Source organism: Ovis aries, chromosome 2 (assembly GCF_016772045.2).
Source record: "Ovis aries strain OAR_USU_Benz2616 breed Rambouillet chromosome 2, ARS-UI_Ramb_v3.0, whole genome shotgun sequence".
Lineage (NCBI taxonomy): Eukaryota > Metazoa > Chordata > Mammalia > Artiodactyla > Bovidae > Ovis > Ovis aries.
In genome coordinates, this window is record NC_056055.1 from 245,774 (window position 1) to 269,976 (window position 24,203).

Here is a 24,203-nt window from a genome sequence, read left to right on the forward strand (position 1 = left end):
ACGCAGGCGCACGGGCGGGCCGCTCGCAGTGCGCAGGCGCCGCGCCGGAAGCGCTCCGACGTTAGTACTGGGCGCCTCTGCGCGCGCGGGAAGATGGCCGAGCAGGTGACCAAGTCCGTGCTGTTCGTGTGTCTGGGTGAGACGGCGCCGATCTAGCCCCGCTCTGAGCTTCCCGGAGGGCTGGGTAGGGCGTCACGCGTTCTGAGCTGCGCTGCGCCGCTGAACCAGGGAAAGTGCTGGGGAGGCGGCCAGAGAGGGGAGACCCGAGGGTGGTCGGTGCGCGGCGCCCCGTGTTTGCGCCCCGCGGCCGCCGGGCGGCTCTGTACGCGGGGTGCTCTTGACAAGCCCGGTTCTAAGTCCGGTGACTGAGCCGACTCCTTTGTGCAGGTCTGGGTCTCTAGCTTTTGTTCGGTCTTCTCAAGCCCGGGTCCCCGCTCACCTGCAGCATCTGCACTCCAAGCCGGGGCTCTTGCCGTCGTACTTGCCTATAATTCCTTCCCCTGCAGGTAAACCCGAGGCCGCTGAACTGATCTGACCTTTAAGGGTCTTCCGATACCCGAGACCCACGATAGCACTGGTTTGCTGGCCTGTTTCCTTGCCTCAGGCTCGCAGATGGAGCGCACTTAAAGGCAGATGGAGTGCGAAGCCTTAGGATTTCTCGTAAAATTCAAACCCGGGAGATTTGATTCTGTAGGTCGCTGTGTAACAGCCCCACGTGCCAATATTTCTCTGCATGAAATGAAGGTATTTTTCTCCCTTTTAATTCTTCAGGTACTTTCCAGCTCGAAATTATTTCATTTTTAAGGTTTCAGCAATCAGCCTTCCTTTCTTAAAATAGGGTTCAGTGTCCCTTTAGATTTCAGGACTCTTCCTTTGATACGGCACCTCAGCACTTCCACCCCATCTCCTTAATTCCCAGAGGAAAAGGCCTAAATGGCCAGTAGTCCATAAAAAGCTCTGGATGAGTCTGCATTTCCTGCAGAATCGTAGCTTTTCCACTCCTCTTAAGGTGCGCTCTTCCAGAAGACCGCAGAGATCGGCTTGGCCTTTTCCACTTTCCCTGGTTTCCTGTTTCCTACCCGCACGCCCTCTGGCTGCCTGCTCCCTTGCTTTTCATCTGCTCAGCGTGCCTTCCACTGTGTACTTCTTTCTGGGAACTCACTTTGCATTTTTCCAGGAGAAGCTTTCTAAAAGGTCAGACCCAAGCATTCCCTTCTTTACTTTTTCCAGCTCCTCTTGGTACAGGTAATTGTTCCCATGACCCTTTATAGACATCTTTCCTCACATGAATTTTATTATGATTACTTGAAAGCCTGCTGCAATGACTGTGGCTTATTTTTCTTTCCGTTTACAGCTTTCAGACAAAATGTATTCAAGTATTTGTGGAATTGAATATCTGTGAAGGAAAAAGTGAGAGGCTTCCTTGTTTCACGTTGAAGTGGGCGCCATTTGATTTTAAGCTCTACACTGAAGGTGACTGATGGACTCAGCAGCTTTGTTAAAGGGTGGTTCGGTCTATGTTGAGTAGCTAATAGGGTTCCGTTGCTGTGCTTGTTTTACTTAGCGGTGTTGATAGGCTGGCGTGGTGCACTCTGCTGGCTCTTGATGGGAGAGATCTGCTTGTGTGTGTTTTTCTTCAGTACGCTTTCTTTTTCCAGCAGCTGCCGTGGTACCAGGCACTGTTCTGAGTGCTGGGGATACAGTGGTGAGGAAAACAGACAACAATCCCTGCCTCTCCAGAGCTCACATTGTGTCATCAACAATCAAGTATTTGGCTACTCAGTTAGCTGGTGTTAACACTTAAGGCAGGAGGGGCAGATGGGAGTGGAGCGCAGTTGAAAGAAGGGTTTTGGGGAGAGGCCTTACTGAGAAGGTGCCATTTGAAGAAAGACTTGGAAAAAGTAGGGAAGCAAGCATAGGGTATTTTGGAAAAGTATCCTGGACCTGGAGGAAAGCAGGTGAAAGATTCTGAAATGAGGGTTCTGGCCGTGTTCACGACACAGCAGCGAAGCCGCAGCACTGGGCCCGGTGCCCGAGCTGCTTCCGGACGGACTTGCCTCAGTTCCCGAGGACTTGCAGATAATGTCGACTCGTTTTCTCAGCGCCCAGTGGCTCCGAAACTTGTCCATTCTCGGTGCACGTACAGTGAGTGTTCTGAGGCAGAAGTCAGCAAACCCTTTAAAGAGCCAGAGAACAGGTACGTGTGCTTCGCCGGCCACACCAGAAGCGCAGTGCAGAAGCAGCCCCGCCGGTGCACGACCGGCCGTGCCCGGTGCGACCGGCCGTGCCCCTGGAATCTGGATTCTGTGGAACAGTCTCATGTCACAACATACTGTACTTCTGAGCTTTTTCAGTCGCTTGAAAACGGAAAAGTTATTTTTAGCATTGAGAACTGTACACAAAGGTGGTGGGTCCTGACCTACTAGTTTTCAGACCCACATTAGGTCCTGTGGAGGACGGACCTGGTGAGGCTGTGTGAGGACCTGGGTCACTGAGTGAGCTAAGCCTTTGGAGGACTTGGAGCAGCAGTGGGGAGCTCAGGGGTTGTGGCCGCTGAGCTGTTGTGTTGGGACTGGACTTGGGTCACTGAGTGAGCTAAGCCTTTGGAGGACTTGGAGCAGCGGTGGGGAGCTCAGGGGTTGTGTTGAGACCGGACTGAAGAGGATGATTGCCACAAGAGGGAGAGCCGCCATTGAAAGTGAGCTTGTGTGGTGGAGGGGGTGAGACGTGGCGTCCTGATGGGATTTGAGGTCACCGTTTGCCATTTCACTTGGCAGCCTGTATGCAGGATAGTAGCAGCAGTGCATTTCCGAAAGGTGAAAGTTTTATTCCTTCAAAGCGCGTTTACATGGACCTTTTTCAGATTGAAGTGCAGAAGAGTGTCACTTGTTTGCCATCAGTAAGGGTGATGGCAGAAAAGAACGGAACTGCTTGTTCTGGCGAGACTGTGAGCACTGGGTGTTTCTGTGCAGTGGACCAGCTGGAGGGTGTGTGCTGCTGCTGTGTCCAGCCAGCACCACGGGACGTGAGAGCTCAGTGGTGCCGGGTAGCCTTTTCCTACAATTAATCAGTGTTTATTGATAAGTACTTTTCATCCTTTACAGACCAGCCTAATTGTTCTTTTTTTCTTATAAGAAATGTTGTTGTTATCTTCTTTTCCTGTTCTATCAGCATTTATTTTCTTGTTTTAATTGAGTTTAATTATAGCTAATTAAGCTATAAATTAATTATAGTTACTCCCAATAAGTTCCTTGGCACTGGAGCTCTGGGTGGCATCCTGGATTGGCAATACCCTGAGTATTGTCACACATGGATGATGGGAAGATGACCTGTCTCTGAAGACCAGAGTTTCCTATTTAGAACTCTTCCAGAATCTTCACTGTGCCCTCTGAGTTTGGCTGGTTCTGTCTGTGTCTTTTTGTAATAGTGAAACTATAACGTCTGCCTGAATTCTGCAGTCCTTTGAGAGAAATACTGAACCTGTTGTTGGTCAGTCACTAAGTCGTGTCCAGCTCTTTGTGACCCCTTGGGCTGCAGCACGCCAGGCTCCCCTGTCCTTCCCGACCTCCTGGAGTTTGCTCGGATTCATATGCATTGAGTTGATGAAGCCATCCAACCATCTCATTCTCTGTCACCCCTTCACCCCCTGCCCCCAATCTTTCCTAGCATCAGGATCTTTTCCAGTGAGTCAGCTCTTCACATCAGGTGCAGACCCCCAAAATTGTGGCCAGCTAGTTTGAACTGAGGGTGGTCCTGGAAATCCATGAACTTGCAGCTGATAAAAGTTCTGGGCAGACTGGACTGCTTGGAGGACTGTCCTACCCAAGCTGGCCAGCTCCTGGGTGCACGGCGCTCAAGCAAGGGCTCTGCACAGGTCCTTCAGTAGAAGGCTGTGTAGTACCACTGTTAGGCCTAAATGTATTTGCTTCTGTATTTTATGAAACAACATATTGCTTTATTGTGTGCAGTATACTTGAAAGTACATATTTTAAAAGTCTGCTCTGCATCATTTTAAAGCAGACTGGTTGCAACCCACTTTACTGATTTCATGATTAGCCTCTGGGTCAGTGATGCAAACTGGAAGAAGGTGATTTTGGCCCTGACTGTTCTGGTTCCTAATGTCCTCGCCGTTGGTGCTTTGTGTGTCTGGATGCTTGGCTTGCAGTCAGAGTGGGGCTGGGTCGGCTGTCTCGCTGGGCCTTGCGGCGCGCTGGTGGCAGCCACCGCGAAGAGGCGAGTGCGCCTCACCGCCCGCCGCCTGCAGCCTGTGCGCCGCGGGGCTTAGCGCCTGCACCCCCTCAAACCAGACGCTCACTCTCTGCTCCCCCACCTCTCTTTAAGGCAACATCTGTCGATCACCCATTGCAGAAGCGGTTTTCAGGAAACTTGTAACGGATCAAAGCATTTCAGATAATGTAAGTACCGTTCACTGTCTTAAAGAGGCCAACTTGATTGGCTTTGGGGCAGAAAATTGTGAAAAGAATTCTTTTTTTCTCCTGCAGTGGAGGATAGACAGTGCAGCGACATCCACGTATGAACTAGGAAACCCTCCTGATTATCGGGGGCAGGCTTGCATGAAGAAGCATGGCATCCCCATGAGTCACGTTGCCCGGCAGGTACCGTACTTGACCTTGAAAGTGCGCTTGTGTGTTTTATGTTGCAGTGGGTCATTGACAGTGGCGCTGTTTCTGACTGGAACGTGGGCCGGTCACCAGATCCAAGAGCTGTGAGCTGCCTAAGAAATCATGGCATTAACACAGCCCATAAAGCAAGACAGGTAGAAGAAACTTTGTTTACTTTCTCATACACTGATCCCATAACCTGCGAAGCTTAATGAGACTTACGTGTAGTGAATGTGTTTGTGTAGCGTTGGCTGAACCAGCCGCAGTGCCCCCGTCCTGGGCCCACAGTTCTGAAGGGTTTGTGCGGCCTTGGAACTGGCTTTCTAGAGTCCGAGGTCGAGAGAGCCCTGGCTGAGTGCTGGGTGCCCTGAGCTGTCGTGTCCTTTTTATTTCTGGTGTCCTGTTATTCTGGCTCACGGTGACCTGCTCTGCCTCCACTGCAAGGTTGTTGCTATTGGCCTGACCCGAAAGTTTGTTTGGGTCTTTCGTAACATCTTACAGAACAACTTGAATGAACTTCTTGGCCAACCCAAGAGAATACAGTGCTGCCGTTGATACAAAAACACTTCCACCTGTGAAGTGCCTTGGAAATACAGGGTGATGCTGATACTTTTATGGATGCGTATTCTGCACAGAGCAGTTTTACTTCTGAGCTTGGGTTCTGGAATGTGGCCCAGCAGAGCATTCTGCATCGAGGCTGCGCATCTCACCTGCTTTCCAGGGTGGAGTCCACCAGCTGCCTGTGGCTCTTGTAGCTTTGAGGTGTGGCCAGTGTGATGGGAGCTGAATTTTAAATTAAAACACATTTCAATGGCCACTTGGCCTGGTGGGTGCCTGTAGGGTTCCAGACTCACATGGGACTGTGGGGTAGGGGAGTGAGGGTTCCGTGGAGGCATGCCTGGCGAGACATCGGGGCCCGAGGGCAGCCAGCCCTGGCCCTCCTTGTGTAGAAGCTGCAGAGGGTACTGGCACCGGGAACTTCTGTAGCCATGGGGACCAGCTTCTGCAGAAATAGGCCTCCTTCCCGACTGCTGTGTTGTTCTACGGGAGCTGTTACTTTATCAGTATGATTGTATTGTGGAGATTCAGTGGATGTTTTAAAAAACCTAAAACCTTCGAACTTTGTTTTGTATCATCCTAACAAAATGTACAGCTGTGTGGACTGGGATGCCAGCTGAACCGCGCATACCCCGAGAAGGGCTGTGGCTTGGTGTCAGAGCGTGGCAGCCCACACCTGGAGGAGAAGCCAACTCTTTCAAAATCGCTTGTCAAACATGTCGCATGTTTATAAGTATGGATGGCAGCGTGGGAACTGTAATTGAGTACTAGTGCTTAAATCAGAACTTTCTGTAAAACTAGATAGAGATCTTTTAGTCATTGTTACACTAAATCTTGTCTCTACTTAAAACTTTGCAGGCTGCTTTGCCATGCGTCATATTTTAAATTATTATCTTAATTTTTATCAATTATGGGAGAGAGTGGTTGACAAACACATTCTGCAGATCAAGCAACACTTCCAGAGAGAAAATGAATGACTTAGTGAAGGGCACCCAGCTGCCAAGTAGTAGAACTTGGATTTAATTGCAGGTTTATTTGGCGGAATGTGAGCCAGAAAAGTCACAAAACAAAATTGCTATAGAAATACTTTTAGCACGTGTATGTCTCAGGAATTAGTAATACATAGATTAGTTTTGTCTTAATTTATTCTGAGATCTGCGAACTAACTTTCTGGCTATGTCAGTTGACTATGTGTATTGACAATTTACTATTTAACTATTAAAAAACCCTTCCTTAAGTGGAATTTCGCTGGACAGAGATGAAACATTTTTTATATCATTTCTCCACTCTAATCTCTTCAGGGTTTCGGATTCCTTGCCAATTTCTACTTTCTGTTTTTTAAATATTTTGAGTAGTCCTTGAGAATTATGAGCAATCATATTTTCATGTTTTCTATTTTTAAGATCAGATTATTTTTCATATACTAAGTTTATAATAAAAATGGGCACGAACGAAGTATTTTAAATACACATGCCTTAAAAAAACAAAGCTGGAAAGTTATTGCTGATGAAATCATTACCCGTTTTAGAAGCGGCATCTCCACATAAACTACTTTCTCTTTTCCTTGTTGCTTTTAAGAAAATTCTCAACAGTGATTTATTTTAAAATTCCAAAGTCCTAGTAAGACATGTCAGTATCACAGCAGGCCTTTGCTCTGTTTCAGCCTTTTCTAATGTTGACAGGTTTCCTTTCCGTGTCACAACTTGTGTGAGAACTATAACGCTTCCACTAACCCTGAGTTTAACAGACAAAATACATGTAGGTGCTTTTTCCTCTGCATCACGTGTGAATCGCTCTCTGGCGTATGTGAGCTCACATCCGGTTAGTTCTGCAGCGTTGTTTGCCTTACGGTACATCCTTTCCTTTCCAGTAAACTTCGTTTGACACGTACACAGACGTCTGGGAGCTCAGTGCATCTTGCATCTCACCAGCTCCCCTCCTCTGCTGCAGAGGGCCCCACTCAGATCGCCTTCGAACCTCTTGCCTTTACGGCAGTGGGACCCTCTAGTGCGTGTCTTTCTGTCCGCGTTTTCCTTTGTGAGATTCTCCGTATCGCTCATAGCAAAGCTTCAGGCATCTCCATTTGTGGACTCGGTGTCTCTCCACAGTTAGTGGCAGTCTGTCTACCAGCGCCTTTGGGTGGAGCGGCCTCGTACACAGGTGGCCCAGCATTCTCTTCTCTTGGAGACTTGCGCCCACAGCGGCGGCGGTCCTGCTTATAGCCGTGCGGGAAGGGCTCATCCGCTCCGCCCTGATTCTGTTGCTTCCTGCACTTGCTGCTGCCGTTCTCTCCTGCCGTCTCCAGCTTTTCTTTGGTGTGTAGTTTCCAGCAATTTGATGTGGTCAGCTTCATTCACTTCCTGAATTGTGTCCTGATGGTTTTTATCAGTTTTTTTACCAGAGAATTCTGGGCTGTTGTCTGTGTATATTTTTCTTCCCCTCATTCCTCTGAAATTCAACCTAAGTGTATTTTAAACATAAATTTCTTATGACTTTTCTACTTTTTCCATCCTTTTCACTTTAGTTTTTAGTCTGAGATTTTCTACTGACCTGTTTTGTGATATACTAATCTTTCTGTGTTTTCAAACTGTTATAAGCCTTTATTGAATATCTGATATCTGTTATTTTATTTAAGAAACTTTATTTTATTTCATTTAAAAATTGATTCCAGCTCTCGGGTAAAATTATGCATCTTGCCCTATATTTTTTTGAACAGTTCTGATCATAACTTTTTATTTGGTTGGCCAAAAAGGTTTTAACAAACCTAGACAGCATATCAAAAAGCAGACACCACTTTACTGTCAGAGGTCCATGTAGTCAGAGCTGTGGGTTTTCCAGTAATCACGTATGCGCGTGGGACCACAAAGAAGCTGAGCGCCAAAGTATTCATGCTTTCAAACTGTGATGCTGGAGAAGACTCTTGAGAGTCCCTTGGACTGCAAGGAGATCAAACCAGTTAATCCTAAAGAAAATCAACCCTGAATATTCACTGGAAGGACTGATGCTGAAGCTGAAACTCCAGTACTTTGGCCACCTGATGCCAAGAGCCAGTTCATTGGAGCAGAGCCTGACCCGGGGAAAGGTTAGGGTAAGAGGAGGAGGGGTGACAGAGGCCAGGGTGGTTGGCTGGCGTCGCTGACTGAGCGGACCTGAGTGTGAGCGAGCTCTGGGAGGCAGTGAAGGACAGGGAAGCCTGGCGTGCTGCAGTCCATGGGGTCGCGAAGAGTCGGACACAACTGAGCAGCTGAACAGCAACAGCAAGAGTTTGTTTGGAATTTTCCGTAACATTCTGGAAAAACCCAAATGAGGCTTTTGGCCAACCCGATAAAATAAGCTCTGGTGACTGACACCTGGGTCCTCTGTGAGTCTGCTCTCCTTCCGCTTTGTTCATTGCTTCCGTGCTGATTTGGATTAAATGCCGAGCACGATGTGTGAGCCGTGTGGACCCTCTGGGTTCAGGTCCTTCGCTGTCGGGGCTTCGCTGTGGCGGGGAGGGTCTGGTTCGGAGCTGACTGGGAGCTCGTCCTGCTTCACGGGGCCCTGGCCATCCTGGCCAGCTCCTCTCGGGGGAACTCCGGAACCCCACCTGATCGGGGGGCTGCTTCTGTCTGGAGGCCAAGTTCTGTTTCTCCCTTCCTGGGCCTGTAGCTGCCAGCCCCCTGTCCTCTTGGCTTCTTGCACTGAGTCTGTTAGGAGCTCATCGGGTGCTCTGAGAGAGACCCTGAGGGGACCAGGCTCCCCTGTCTGGGGTCTCCCTCCTCCTCTGTCTCCCTCCTCCTCTGTCTCCCTCCTCCATCCTTACCTCCAGTTTCTCCAGCTGGTGAGGTTGTTGGCTGACCTCTGGTGCTTCTGCCCAGGCTTCCTGTGCCCGGGAGGCCGCATGGTTCTGCTCTCTTGATGCCAAGCACCCACTTTCCCCCCCATTGCGGTGACCACAGTGTCCTCAGATGCTGCTAGCAGCCCCTCCTGGGGGTCTAAAGCGTGATCCCCACAGTGGGGTCCAGGGACTCTCGGTCATGCAGCCAAAATGTGTGAGTGAGGGATCCATTCAAAGGGTCAGACTGGGCAGTGAGCATGGGCAGAGGAGGAGAAGCTTGCGGATGCGACTTCCTATTCGTATTCCGCATTGCAGGTAACCTGTGAGAAACCACTGCTTAGTGAGTTTTGGTGTAAGACCAAAGAATATCCGCAGTCATACAATGGGTGTTAAAAGACTTCTTTTAAACTATGGACTTGTATGAGACTGGGTTTGCGTATTTCAGCCGATCAGACGCTGAAGCACACAGGATAACCACCTGTCTTGAATAAGCAGATATTAAAGAGATGTGCAGAAAGGTAACCAGTGCAGCTGTCTTCCTCCCTGTGTTTCAGTGTGGAAAATACAGCTGTTTTCATTTACAAAAATTTATAATAACAAGTAATGAATTTTTATTATTTTAAGCAAATAGTTTATACAGTTTTACTTTTAATAACTTTGGTAAATATTTTAAGAGTTAAAACGTTCTGCAGCCAAAAAGTTTAAGACCTTTCTTCCGACCTCAAGCCGAGGCGCAAGGTCAGCAAGTGCTCTGGGGGTGGGAGCAGGCTGCCTGCTGCCTCTGGCAGGTCAGCCTCTCGGGTCGCCAGGCTTGCCTGCAGCGGCAGAGAGTCCCCAGGTTTGCAGGCTTGGCTCTGTGCACGCACTTGGGATTTTGGCCTTTCTCAGCCAGGCCATCATGGGAGTGTGTTAATGATTGTGCAGAAGTGTTCAGTTTTTATGGGCATGTTCTAGTTTTTTCTAGCAATAGGGTTGTTTTGTCACAGCTATTTCATTTATAGCTGCAAGCAGAAATCCTTTACTATGCATTCTTTAATTGTCAATTCTTTGACAGTTATTTTAACATCTTAACATTATGTAGCTACATGTAGCTGTCAGTTACTAAACTTTAGGATTTGCAGTCACAGTCTTTGCAAAATTAAAACCAATGTTTAATCCCAGGACATTTTCAGACAGCTAACTTGGGGAAATAAGTTATAATAATTGTTCTAATATATTTTGAAATAATCTAGTACCTTGGGAATGTGAGCAAAATTTGATTCCAGTATTTTATTAATATAGTATACTGAAAACTAATGCATCTGAGAGCCAGAATTCATCATTTTTAGCAGAATAACGAGTACATTTCCTGTTCTTTTGCAACACTGATTGTGGTCGAGTATCGCTCTCTGCTTAACCAGATTATCAGAGTCTTCTTGTGCCATCACTGTGCCACTGTATTTCAGGGGACTTTTTCTAGTGATGAAGATGATTATTGAAACTGCATTCCTAGAAATTACTTCCACCTTTGATTTGGGGTCATGTTTTCCTTCCTCCTTCCCCCCCTTCCTGCCATTTTTTGAGTCGACATGCAGCTGCCTTGCAGTGCTGTGTTGGTTTCAGGAGTACAGCACGGTGCTGTTACGTGTGCTCTGTTTCAGGTTCTTTTCCCTCGTAGGTTATTAGCGTTGAATATGGTTGCTCCTTTCTTATTGTCAGTGTAACAGTAAAAAATCATAAAATAATTTTTCATTTATATTTTAGCAGGCTTGTGTTTATAAATGTCAAAAAATGCAAAGTTTAGGTTAGAATTAGTAAAAATACTGAATGGCACTCTCTTCTGTGTCGTGTCCAGATTATAGATACTCAGTCAGAAGAAGGAAGATCCAGAGACTGTTACTCATGCGTTTCTGTCTTAGTTCTGGATGCTGGAGTGGGTAGCCTCTCCCTTCTCCAGGGGATCTTCCCAACCCAGGGATCAAACCCAGGTCTCCCACATAGCAGGTGGATTCTTTACCAGTTGAGCCACAAGGGAAGTCGAAGAATACTGGAGTGGGTAGCCTGTCCCTTCTCCAGCGGATCTTCCTGACCCAGGAATCGAACCGGGGTCTCCTGCATTGCAGGCGAATTCTTTACCAGCTGAGCTGTGAGGGGAGCCCTCCAAATGCCAAGTTCAGGTTAGAATTAGTAAAAGCGCTGAGCGGTACTCACCCGTGTCACGTCCAAACTGTGCGTGTTCAGGCAGAAGAAAGACGATCCAGACAGCCTCGCTTCTGCGCTTCTGCCTTAGTCCATCTTCCCTGACCCGTACTCACACATCATCTTCCTCTCCCCTCTTCTCTGCTTTATTTTCCCGTGAGATACAGTCACTCCTGTGAGCTGCCCGCCCGGCACGGGCGAAGCCCCACAAGAACAGTGTCTGCCCTGCAGTGGGCGCCCGTCACTGGGGCTCAGAATGAGTGCCTGGAGAGTGAAGGGCAGCACTCAGACACGGGCTGTGTGATAAGTTGGCTGCATCACACTTTGTTTCTAAGAGGAAGTATAAGCTTTGCGTGCAGATGCTATACAATGCCACCTTATGATTAGGGAACTTTATAAAACTTCTTTTAGGAAATTATTAATAGGTTAGCTCTGTTTTATCTTTAAAGTGCCCTAAATGATTTAACTTAATTAGTAGCAGATTCAAGTATAGCTTTTTTTTTTTAAGTTGCTTTCGGTCCTCTAGGCTTGATTGGTCTGAATGTAAACACTGTGTTTTGATTTCTCATTTGCTTTTAGGTCACCAAAGAAGACTTTGCCACTTTTGATTATATTCTATGTATGGATGAGAGCAATCTGAGGTAATCACATTTTTAAAGTGTATTTCTCTTCGACTCATTTCAGTAATAGGCCAGGCAGTTTGTTGTCCAAATGATTTTTTTATTACCTTAAACTTTTAATGAATAGTGATGGTCATAATATGCAGAATTATTTATTTAGAAGAGTGAGAAATCCAGTCATTTAGAATTGAGTCTCATAGGTGTGTTTATACTGAGGCACGCCTTTTGATGAGTCTGATATGTAAGGTGATTCTTTGTTTTGCAGAAGAGAGAGTTTGTTATTGCTGTGATGACTCATGGACAGCACGGTGTTTCATTATGTCTCATCTTACTCCCCTGTATTGCTGCCCCACCCCCACCCCAAAAGAAAGACTGACCGAAACAGACTTCACTCCATTTAAATTGTTGACTGCCTTAATCAGTTTATAAACAAGAGCTGTCAGATTAAGTCATTAGAGAAAAGTTGTTCTGCACACCGGAACACTAGCCCCAAAGTGCACGCTGGCCCTGTCCTGTCACTGGGAACTCGAGGTGCAGAGGGGCTCATCACATGCCCAGGTTCACGGCTCAGGGGTGGACGTGGCGGACTTTGGGCCTCGGCTCTGCAGGGCCTGACTCTCACATCGCCGCTGTTCTGTCACCTCACGTGGGTTGGACCCCTGGGACCTAAATCTGGGCGAGAGGGAACGTGGTGGCATTTCTGCAGCACTGCGTGCCTAGCACCGGTCCCCGGGGCCTCTCCTGTGAAGTCTAGCGTGGGCCACGTGTGTGAGAATCAAACCCAACAAACCACATGATTTAATGTGCCAACGGTGCAGAGCTGAGTGGGCACAGCGCCTCTGATGGCTCCGAGGACCGTGTGGCCGTGTGCCGCCGTGAGGCAGGCGCGAAGCTGCGTGCCGCGGTCTGCCTGCAGGGCCCCCTGGTCTGCCCGCACCAAGGGGACAGGCCACCCTGGCTGCCTCCCTGCTAACCCGTAAATGTGCACGCGCTTCATTAAGAGAAGCGCTTTCCTTGAGTCGCTCTTGTGGGGTGGACAGGTATGGATGCACTGAGCTTACTAGGCTTTCATTAAGTTCATTAAAACGTGTAAGCTTTCTGTTTTGTGTGTCACTTGCTTGGCCTCCTTTTTCTCACTGAGTAGCTTCTCAGTACCAGCAGTATCTTGCTAGAGAGCTCTGTGTGGCATGTTTATTAGAGAAGTTCCCAGAGGCGGTCGGCATTTGGTGGTACAGCCCTTGCCACCCCAGCCCTGCGCGCCCTTCTCGTTTCAGCCTCGGGCTTCTCAGGGAGGCTCTGCGCTCTGAGGCCTGCAGGTTTCCTGTGAGACGCTGGCCTCCCCTGTCGAGGTTGTTAATCAGGCCCCACGCAGCTGAGTGAGAAGGCTGAGGTGGGAGCAGACGGCCTCCCCAGGAAGCCTGCCACCCCCTGGGACCTGGTCTTCGTGGCTTTTTGAGTGCTGCCCTGTCTTCTTGCTCGGTTGCTGGCCCTGGGTCTTCCTGGACGTGTGCTTCAGAGAAGAGTGCTAGTTATTGTCCGGCCTGAGGGTGCACCTCCTGTGGAAAGCTGCTGCCGTCGGAGCCCCCTTGCCTGGGGGAGAGAGAGCCCTCGGGGGCAGCCACCTGGAGGCTGTGCCCAACTGCCGAGTATTTGGTTTCCTTTTTAAATCAGGTCACTTTTGCTGGATTTTGATACGGATCCTTCATAAAACCCTAGCAGATGCCCCAGTTTAACTGGAAGCCATAGATCAGAAAACTGAGTTCATGTTTCAATTTTGCAGAGATTTGAATAGAAAAAGTAATCAAGTTAAAAACTGCAGAGCGAAAATCGAACTGCTCGGGAGCTATGACCCACAGAAACAGCTTATCATTGAAGATCCCTATTATGTAAGTGTGGTCTGACTTCCGTCCTGGTGCTCACAGACGAGCGCCTGCCGTCGGGGTCGGAGGCCGGCTCCCTGAGGGCGGACTCCGGCGCGGCTCTCACTCTGCTCTCTCCCTGTCCTTCCAGGGCAACGAGGCCGACTTTGAGACCGTCTACCAGCAGTGTGTGCGGTGCTGCAGGGCCTTCCTGGAGAAGGTGCGCTGACCGGCCGTCCCGCTGTGGCCCAGGCTCGTCCCCCCAGGCCGTGTGTCCAGTGTCTGCCGTGTCGCCGTTCCCGAGCCGAGGCTGCAGCCCTCTCTCCAGTTGACTCGCTGTTTCTCACCTGGAAAAATAATTGTAGATGGAAGTCAGTCTTTGTGTTTGACGAAAGAGTAAATAAAAAACCTTTGATTCAGATAGTTTATTTGGGGTAAGAGTTCCTTAGACCAGCTAAACCTCCCACTACGCCCAGTTACGAAAGCAGTGGAGCAGTCGAAGAGTGGAGCAGAGCCCGGGAGAGCATGGGGACGTGGAGCGAGGCGCCCCTCGGGGCCTGCGCGGCGCCTCCCTCTGTGGCCGGGCCCTGCCCACACCGCCCCCCGGGGCCTGGCGCCCAGCGCGGGAGCTGCCACTCACTCAGGGCGCGCGGGTGCACTCAGAACGGGGAGGAGCTGCTCCGTGGGGCTCTTCTTCACCTTCACTGCTTCCTGGTTTGTGTCTGTGTGGTTCATTTCATAAGGAAGTCACCTTATGTGTTCCCATCTGAACCCCTTTGCCTCTGGAAATGCAGTCGCATCCGGGAGAAGGGCGTATGTGCTGGTTTATCTTACCAGCTTCGGGACTGTGTCCGCGACGTGTGTAACTGCCCGAATGTCAATTATAGATCGCCTTGTGTGGGAAAAAGTATTAAGTTGGAAAAAGTCCTTTTATGTTGGAATGCCTAAATGTTGATAAGTATTCTTTTGTCAGCGCCTGGTTATAGGGAAACGTACATAATTTGTGCGCACTTTGAAATAACTGATCTAAAATTCATATGAATATATGTCAGAAAAAATTGTTCTCAAATAAACTGGGGAAATGGCAGAAATGCAAGCGCGGTGCAAGCCTGGTGTCTGCCTGCTTTCACTGAGAGGTGAGGGAGGCCTGCTCTCACTGAGAGGTGAGGGAGAGCCAGAGCGCCTGGGCTCCCGTCCCCGTGTCTGGGCTGCGGTCTGCCTGTCTGCTCAGGGCCAGGCAGGAGCCTGAGGAGCGGGCCTGCTGAGCGAGCGCGTGGCTTCCGCTTGACTCATCTGTTCATGGGGGAAGCTGGTGGCCCTCAGCCATAGCCTTGCCTCCCCATACCCTCAGCAGAGGGTGGGGCTGGGACCCCAAGAGAGACTGCGTGGAGGGCTCGATGAGGGACAGCGTTTCTCCGAGTCTTCACCCCGGTCCACAGCTGGTGACCTGAAGCCCTGGGAGGACTGAGTCTCAGGTCAGTCTGAGTGACGGTCACTCAGCAGCAGGGAGAGCGCAGAGGCATGGTGTCCCGTCCTCAGTCTCATGAGGGTCTCAGATCGGGGCATTCAGTCCTAACTAACTTGGCCCTGAGGGGCGAATAAGGCTGTCGTCAGGGGTGGCAGAGGTGAAACGCTGGCGAGGTTTGGCTGAAGACTGTGCTACGTAAGACTCTCGTCCTGAAGACTTGAGTTAGGTAGACTGAGGATTTGATGATGGTAGCTCTAAAAAGTAAAGAGTCAAGGGGGGAAGTTTAACTGCAGCTGGAAAACGGGAAAGTGAGCCGCTTCGGAAGCTGCCCCAGGGTCCTGGCCAGGACAGTAAATCGCTTCGGAAGCTGCCCCAGGGTCCTGGCCATTCGGTAACTGCTCAGGAGTCTCAGACCAAGAGAAGTTTTTCCTCTTTGCTCTTTCACGTTCATAGTTTCCTTCCTTAATGTTTATGTCTTACGTGCGGATTATCACACAAATCCTAGGATTCTAGTTGACTTTGTCCCTAGGCTGTATCCGGGGCGTCCCTGGTGGCTCAGCGGTACAGAACCCACCTGCAGTGCAGGAGCCTCAGGAGCCACAGGTTAGATCCCTGGGTCGGGAAGATCCCCTGGAGGAGGGCATGGCAACCCCCTCCAGTACTCTTGCCTGGAGAAGCCCATGGGCGGAGGAGCCTGGCGGGCTGCAGTCCCTGTGGTTGCAAAGAGTCAGACATGCCTGAAGCACAGCACACTACCTGTTAAACTGTATTCAGACCAGGGATCATTTGAACAGAAAAACTCACTGCTGAATTCACTTGTCTTAAAAAATATTAGGTCCAGTCAGATTTGTTCAAAATATATCTGCCTGTAAAATCTGGAGCTTCTTAGAAGCTTTAAGGTCCCTCTTAGTTTAACGTTTCCATTACAAAGTCATATTATAGGGAATAGAGGCAAACTTATTTGAACTACTCACTACCAAATCACGTATCTTGCGGAGCATGCCACCAGTCTAGTACCACTCTCTAGAAAATGCTGATTGTCCCTTACAAGAATTTGTAGCTTTCTCATTTTATTTGTGCCTTTTATATTCTGTGACTTCTGCCAGCATTTCAGTCTCATAAAGATTTGTAAGTCACAGATTCCCCAGATAAACTTGTTCAGAAGTAAGGAGTCACTCTGAAGGCTTCACTGTAACAAACACTGCATTTATTACTTGCGTTATTCACAGTATTTACATATTGCACAGTACCTGGACACTACTTTACATTCATTTTACAAAAGGGCAAATGAAATTAGCCTGAGCATGTACGCAGATGTCTCCACACTGAAGTTTTTTTTTTTTTTTTCATGCAGTTCCAAATAATACTCTGGGAATTTAATTGTAAAAATAAAATATTAATACCATATGCTATATGAAAATATATTCTTAGATTCTGCTGACTCTGCTTATGTTTCTAAAGAAATATCTGTGATGTCACCTAATCAGGAAAAAGCTCTCTCTCTGCCATTTCACAGCACGACACGTCAAAGGCAGTCGTTGTCTAAAATAATGAGTGGCAAGCACAGCTGTCAGGCACACAGATTTACTGAATATCTGTCCACATGTGATGTCAACAACTTTCGAAACGCAAGGTAAAGGAATTATGGAAGGGTCTGTCTGCAAAAATAAATCTCTGTTCACGGGGTGTGTTCAGAAGGCAGTGGGTTCTGTCCTTTTGGTCTCCAAGGCACTTCTCATGGGTCCTGGGCTGCTGCACAGCTCTGCTCACTGCAAAACAGACAGGCTTGGTTTTCTAGAATGACTCACACTGGAAGACCTATATGTTAGATTACATGTAACGTACCCTACCTGCGATGCGGGAGACCCAGGTTCAGTTCCTGGGTCAGGAAGATCCCCTGGAGGAGGAAATGACAACCCGCTCCAGAATTCTTGCCTGGGAAATCCCGTGGACACACGAGCCTGGCGGGCTACCGTCCACGGGGTCGCAGAGCGGGACACGACTGAGTGGTGAACACTGATGTGTGTCCAGACCTGAGGAGTTTCCGTCTGCATGTGTTTCCCCGTGTTCCTGTGTGTCTTTTACTGTGAGAAATAGCTCAGCTCTGTCACCACAGGCCTGCTGTGCTGAAGGAGTGAAATCGTCTCAGATGAAGAGAATGCCTGTCGGGGGCTAAAGCCTAGAGCCCGGTGTTGCTGCGTCTGCTCTGAGTTCTCGGCAGTGCAGTCTGACTGACTGCAGTGACCCTGGGCTGCATTTTGTAGAATGAGATGATGCTTGCTACTTGTTTCCTCTGAAAATATTTCAGGCCTGAGGCCGTGAAATTACCCGAGGGGAAGTCCAGGTCAAGGAGAGGCTGTGGGAAGGCTGTCTTGCCATGTGGGAGAGGGGCTGGAAAGCTAAACTCCTCTGGCTGGAGATCAGGTCGTGAGGTTCAGAAAGAAGGAGAGGGCTCTGCTCTGAGATCACAGAGTGGAGGGTCTCCACGCTCAGGACCCCCTGAAGCCCGACTTCCTTCAGACCAGCCTTCAAGAGGCTGAGGTCATGGTCTGGCATGGGAAGAAGCATCTCCCCCTGCAGGCGTGTCCTGACATCTTCATGGGTCAGGACCACAGAAGAGCCACTTGGGCACAGCTTACGGCTCGTGAGCAAAGTCGGATGTGGATGCAGGATGTGGGCTGTGCCCTCCAGGGGGCCAGGGAGACCCTTGACTGCACTGTCACCAACCAGTTAAGCGTTGGCAACTGTGGCTTAAAGCTTCTGGAATTGGAAGAGATTAATCTTTCAAAGCACTATAAAGCTATTTTAGCATAAGAATCTATATTCTAAAGGACACCTTTCTCGGCCAATACGAACACGGTTACTGACAGTGGTGACAAGTCTGCTGTGCTGGGAAAGCCCTTCCTGACACGGAGCAGAGCGGGACCACGCTTGGGAACAGCCCCACAGCCACGAGGGCTCCTGGAAGCCACTGCCCCCACCTCTGCACTTGGGCAGGCTGTCTCTGCAGGAGAGCAGTTAGGGGACGCAGGGGTCAGGTCACAGGCAGGGAGGCAGGGAGCCTGCGGCCTGACCGGGTCTCCCCACTTGTGAGTAAATGGCAGTTGTTTTCCAAGGATGTGCCTGGTTCATCTTAATAAAAGCATTCTCATCTCTCCTGGCAGGTTCTTTGGGAGACTTATAATAATCCATTCATTGCTTTAAAAATAAGTGTTCTGTTTGCCATGTGGGCAGTGGAAGAGAGACTGGACAGCATGCAGGTGAGAAATGAAGGAGCAGGAGTTTCTCAGCTTTCACTTGAAACAGTGTGCTTTCACTCCCCCTAGATAGGAAGTGGCGTAAGCTCCATGAGCCTGTGGAGGGTGTGGGCGCACAGCCTCCAGTAACTGCATGTCTCCCTGAACCCGTTTGCTGGACGGACTCCCGCTGGGACGGACTCCGCTGTGGACGGAGCTCAGGGCAGCACCCGTGGGGGCTGCCCAGACACCCGCGCAGACCTTGGTCAGCGTGGCCTTCGCCACAAAAAGCACCGCTCCTCCACTCACGGGAGACGAAGGGGCAGCCATCAGACGCAGGAGACCTGATCTCAGCCGTTCTTTACAGCTTCATCAGTGCCTGACATCCTGACAGACGTCCGCCTCAAACAGTATGTCTCTAGAATCTGCATGGATACAGTCAGTCGCATCCTCATCTATGAACGTCTGAATGAGAGCCTGCAGGTGGGTGCGCAGGACTTCACGCGGGCACCAAGCGCGCGCTGAAGTCGGTAGCCAGGGGGCTGTGTGCAGATTACCGTGCTCTCGGCCAGCACGTCCTCCTGGGACTGGGCCCCGGTGGCTGCCTGCGCGGCTGTGTGTTTTACTGCTGGCCAGTATTTAGGGACATTTGGAGTATTCTGTCAGCCTGACCCACAGTAACTCTACTTTCGCAGAGAATGACTGTCTCTAAACCCCTGTGAATTTTTCAAGTCCCAGACACACCCCATCTTTGGTGTGCAGGGCATGGTGACGGGGCCACCAACTCACCTTATCCCTCCATGCACATCGGGCTGACTGCCAGCCGAGTAAGAAGCCGGGCACACCTCTTGTAGTCTGCAAGTGGGGACAGATCACAGACCCTCGTGAGATACCTCAGCAGCTTAGATGAACAGCATTCACTTTAAAATCCACAGCAGCTGCTAAAGCCATTCATTCCTTTAAACACTCTAAGTTCCCTGGAAGCAGCACGCAGCCTGTCACCTGCAACCATGGCTTGAAGCTGCTGACTTAATAATGGATGGCACCTCGGGGCCGTCAGTGTCACGTGACAGAAGTTAGGTGATGTGACTGGGAGGCCGTGGGGGGCAGGGCCGCAGACGTCCACATGCCTCTCTGCTCCTCACAGTGGTTGCTGGGCTCACAAAATGGCTTTCGTTTGCTTCCTGGCAGATGGTCTTCCGTGCCCTGTATTATTTAACTTTTAGGTCACGTGCAAGCCGGGTCCCCTCTTGAGTTGATCATAACATAAAGCCTTCCGCACAAAAATTCTAAAGACAGTGGGTCAGCAGCCAAGTACCAGAGCGAAAACACCTGGCTGGATGCTGCAGGGAAGCAAGAGCTGCTTTCTGAGTGCAGCCTGGCCTTCCTAGGGACCGCATGTGGTCGCCTGCTCCTTTGTCTCGTAGGTGCTGCCTCGGGGGACAGGCGGCTCAGCAGTCATGGCCATACAGGGATTCCTCAAGACAGAGTTTACTTCTCGAGAGCCACAAAACCCTACTGAAAGATGGGAGGGTTCATACTCTTGGCCAAATTCCGAGTGAATGAATAAATTAACAGCAATAAATATGCACCGCACGGTAGACAAGCAGCTAACTCCTCAAAATTGCACCTGATAAATATTTAGAGGACACAGTTTAGAGTCAGAGGGTGACCTGACCGCTGGAAGCGGGGTCACTAGGACTGCTGGCTTTTGGCTCTTCACCACATGAACCACGTTTTTTAGGATGTGGTTTTCCTGAACAGGCCATATTTGATAGAGTGGATTGTATGAGCTCAAAGAAGATACTGGCATTTGACACACCCCTAAGATCCTGAGGTCGACCACCTCCCTGCTGGACATGTTCTCCACTCTGATGTGCACCTGGTGGGGGGGTCCCCTTAAGGTGCAGACTTTGCTCAGCAGGTGTGATGGACTCAAAAGTCCTCCTCTTCAAAGGAGCTCACCCCAAGACCACACCTTGAGTGAGAAGGTCCATTGTTCCTTCTGTCTGACCTGCCGGGATTCTGGGAACTCTTGCATGCAGCCTTGAACTGCACAGACGTGCCCAGACTTGGCTCCGCAGCGCATTATGAGCTGAGAGGGGTGGGAGCCGTGTGAGCAGTCGTGCGTGCAGGGCACTGACCTGTCTCCAGGTCCAGGTGCAGCCGTGGTGCGTCCTGGTCCTGCCACCTCACCTTCTGGGTGACCAGGAGAATCGCCGCCTTGCTATTCAGTTATGTCAGCAGAGGAGGCAGCAAGTGTGTGTGTGTGGCGGGGTGTCCCGGGGAGGGTCTGTGGGTGAGTGTGCAGAGTCTGCAATCAGGCACCTGCAGCCCACAGACAGCGCTTGTGCCTCTGTCCCTGTGACCGCGCTGACCGAGGCCACTGCCCCTCCCTCCAGGAGGAGCTGCCTGCCTTCCTGCCGCATCTGGGGATGGGAGAGCTCCACAGAGTGGCTCTGCTGCCTACGCAGAGCAGTTTCCCCTTCCTGGAAAGGGGCTTACTGTTTTGAGCAGGACAGGCAGGTCTGGACAGTCTAAGGACAGTCCTGAAAACTGCTTCTAAGAGGCTTGACTTATTTGCACAGCTGTCCTCCTGTGAGCCTTAAAGGGAAGGGAAGTTGTGGTCCCCACAACACACAAAAATTGGCTAAGGGCTGTAGCACGTGTCACTCTAGCTACTAAGCTTCTTGTCATCATTGCATGTTTTGTGAAGAGCACAAGGAGCCACTTTTGGGGGAAATGAAATACATTTTGTTGTAGATAACCCAGAAAGCTACAGCTGAGAGCCACACGAAGAGGGGCACCTGCATTTCCGAATGAATGATGAAACCAAGCAGAAGAGCAAAGTTTTGAAATTGCAGTAAAACTCTGGGGTGATGAGGTCATAATTACTGGTGGAAACAAGAAGTCTTTGGCCAGGGTGGTGGGAATGGTCCAGAGGCATCCCTCGATACTTTATACCCCACAGTAGTCATTTTAGCAACTCATTTTAAACGTTTGCTCCACTGTCAGAGTTGAGTGGATACAAGGACAGGCATGAGGCCAGAATTCGAGAAATGCACGGAAGAGTCCAGCCCATTCCAAGAGCTGATTAATTCCAGCAAATGTAAACTGTGTTCTGTCTGGCACTAGCTGCGCATGTCGTTATCCTCAGTGGTCTGCTCAGCCCAGCCCCTGACTGCAGTCAACAGGGAGTAAATGTTCGCAAGGCTGGGTGACACAAGCAGGCGCCTGCTCACCCAGGTGGAGGGCCCGTACTCACGTCTACTCTACGCAGTGATTCAGATGTGGTCACTTACATGCGGGGATGGTGCAGTCTCGGGTGTTGTGGTAAAGTCTGTGGAAGTGTTTGCTGCACTTTGGGCTGAAATACAGAGGGCCTGGAGCATGCAAGGAGAAACAGATAGTGAGAGCTCCTGGGAGACCAACACCTGGGGAGAGGGGAAGGAACGAGGGGCAAGCTTACCTGTAAGATGTTTTAGAAACTTGTCTTTCATCCTTAGATCTCGAGGGACAATTTCTGTTTAAGGGAAAAGAACTTGATTATTAACTTGACCAAAAGAAGCCTTTTCTCATGTGATCTGAAGTGGATGTTTAAAATTACTGGATATTCTTCTATACACAGCAATCAAAGCAGTCCCTTGATTGCTGTACACGGCGATATGAGGATGGGTGAGTGGGCACATTGTCCTCGAATCAGGCTCACAACACTCCAAGATCTGCTGCTAACACCGATCTCTACCATCAGGAGAGAGGCAGGGGCCATGAAGTGTGTGTGTGTGTGTGTGTGTGACAGTTATCTTCCAGTGAATAAATCTCTCTAGACACTTCCATCTTGAAGACCTAGAGAATCAAATTCAACAGTCTCTCAAAGTTCTAAGAGGAAAACCTGATATCATCCTTCAAACAAACAAACAAACAGAATCTGCTATAGGCGTGTTCTTCTGGGTATTCACTTAGAAAAAGGGTGAGATTCTGTCAGTACCACCTGTTGTGAAGGCTGGTATGAATGCATGCCCTCAGACATAACCGGGTAGACGAGCTGAAAGTACATTTCCCAGGGAGAGCTGTGTCCGCACAGTCCCAGCTGGTGCTGGTGACTAGCCTGGCTGACATCCTCTCTGCTTTCAGCCTTGTTTCTGCTCTTTCTAACAGTCATCTGGATTCATTTTTCCTCACCTGATCTGCACTAGTAATGTGATGGCATGTGGTCACACTACCACCAATTCTCCTCATTCAAAGAGGGAAAATTTCCATAAGAATCTTGCTTGCAAGGTTTAGACATCTCCTAAATGTCAGTCTTCCCTTACAACTAAGTTTAGTCAGTCTATATAAAATTGACCTTATCATATTTGACCTGATTGTGTCATGAAAGCATTAAAAGCTTGCATGCTTTCCTTGGAAATTTCCCAGAGGGCAGCCACTCTGGGAAGGCTCTGCTGTGGGGATGGGGGTGGGGGGTTCTGAAACATGTCTGTCTCAGTTGAAACCGCTTTGCTGAAAATATTTCCATTTCCAAAATAACAGATGACAGTTCCACGCTGAAATTACCGACCAGGGTAACAACTCACACGTCTTAGATGTGGATGAGGGCTAGTTACGTTATCTGCCAGGCATCATTCATGGAATTCCTATCTCCTTTTTTAAATAAAAATATTTCCCAGCTTTTTTTAAAAAACAGTAGAAATGCATTTATATTTTAAAACTACGTATGCGTTCTCAGAGTTCTATCTCCAAGCAAGTCCTGGTTCTTCCAGCGTCCCCTGATACAGGACAGGCAGACCCGCGGGGCTTGGCCAGCCCCACGCGCAGGAGGCCTTTGCAGGCGGCGCTCGCCTGCACAGCGGGCGGGCGGGGACTCACCCACTCTCTGCTCCTCCGGGTAAGCGTAGTCCGCGACCTCCCTGCGGTCCAGGGTGTAGTCCTGCCGGCCCGAGAGCTGCAGCCTCTTGGACTCCCCCGAGTGGTACTTCCTGAGCTCCTGGACGATCTCCACGATGAGCCGCAGCAGCGTCTGTCGGTCCGCGGCCTCCCGGGGCTCCGCGCCGCCCCTGCCGGGCCCCGCCGCCCCCAGCACGAGCAGCATCCCCAGCAGGAGGGGGCGCCCGGGCCCGTGCATTCTGCGCTGCGCTCGGCCGGGCCGGGTGGGGTCGGTGCGCTCCCGGAGCTCAGCTCGCTGGAGGGACAGGGTGCGGGGAGACCCGGAGAGCCGGTCGGCAGGGAGGGCGGCGAGGCCCCTCCCCTCGGACCGCGCGCCTCGGCCCCCGCGCCCCGGAGGACGCGCGCCGAGCCGGTGCAGGGGCGCCCCGCGCCGTCCGGACCGGGAAGGCCGCCGCGGGGCCGGGGCGGGAGGCTGGGCGGGGTCCCCACGCGGACGCCCCCTCCCCGAGGCCCCTCGCGGGGACGTGGAGAGCGCGCCGTGGGTGCCGCGCGCCCTCAGCGCCGGGCGGCACGCGCCTCGGCCCCGCCGCGGCCTCGAACTTTCCTGGAGATGGCGCATCGGCCGGGGCCCCGCGGCGCGGCGCGGCGCCTCAACTTTCCGTCCCCAGCGGGCGCCGAGAGGGGGCCAGCGGCGGCTCGGGGGCTCGGGCCCAGGCGTCTCCCTCAGGGAGCCGCCGCGCACCCCGGCGAGCCGGGGGTGCGGGCGCCCCGCCCGGCGGCCGGGCTCAAGTTTCCAGCAGCGCCTTTGTGTGGAGGCGGCCCCCTCTTCCCGGTGTCCCCGATCTCCGCCGAAAAGCCCCCGCGACGAGACCCTCGCCCCAGACGCCCGCTGGGCCCGGTTCTGGAAAACCCCTGGCCCCGGGGAGGGAGCCCGGCTCGTACCTGCCCGGCGCCAGCCGCG

The 24,203-nt window shown here is 50.8% G+C and overlaps 2 protein-coding genes across 4 annotated transcripts; one reads left to right on the plus strand and one right to left on the minus strand.

Moving 5' to 3' along the window:
* Window positions 1–63: 63 nt before the first annotated feature.
* ACP1 (acid phosphatase 1) lies at window positions 64–14,750 on the plus strand. Of its 3 annotated transcripts, none has more exons than XM_004003957.4 (6): window positions 64–136; window positions 4,342–4,415; window positions 4,503–4,616; window positions 11,755–11,816; window positions 13,576–13,681; window positions 13,806–14,750. In XM_004003957.4, the coding sequence occupies exons 1-6, from the start codon at window positions 94–96 to the stop codon at window positions 13,881–13,883; spliced, it is 477 nt and encodes a 158-aa protein (XP_004004006.1). In that variant the 5' UTR covers window positions 64–93; the 3' UTR covers window positions 13,884–14,750. The 3 variants fall into 3 exon arrangements, with proteins under 3 accessions (XP_004004006.1, XP_004004007.1, XP_042098685.1); XM_004003958.4 differs by lacking the exon at window positions 4,503–4,616 and adding an exon at window positions 4,664–4,777; XM_042242751.1 differs by lacking the exons at window positions 4,503–4,616; window positions 13,576–13,681 and adding an exon at window positions 4,664–4,777 and having other exon boundaries at window positions 13,806–14,073.
* Window positions 14,751–16,307: 1,557 nt separating this feature from the next.
* On the minus strand, window positions 16,308–23,554 carry ALKAL2 (ALK and LTK ligand 2). Its single transcript, XM_015092937.4, has 5 exons — window positions 23,225–23,554; window positions 21,828–21,881; window positions 21,661–21,741; window positions 19,148–19,213; window positions 16,308–16,891 (listed from the first exon to the last, which is right to left on the minus strand). Exons 1-4 carry the CDS (start codon window positions 23,478–23,480, stop codon window positions 19,149–19,151), a joined length of 456 nt encoding a protein of 151 aa, XP_014948423.2. The 5' UTR covers window positions 23,481–23,554; the 3' UTR covers window positions 16,308–16,891; window position 19,148.
* Between the last annotated feature and the right edge of the window lie 649 nt (window positions 23,555–24,203).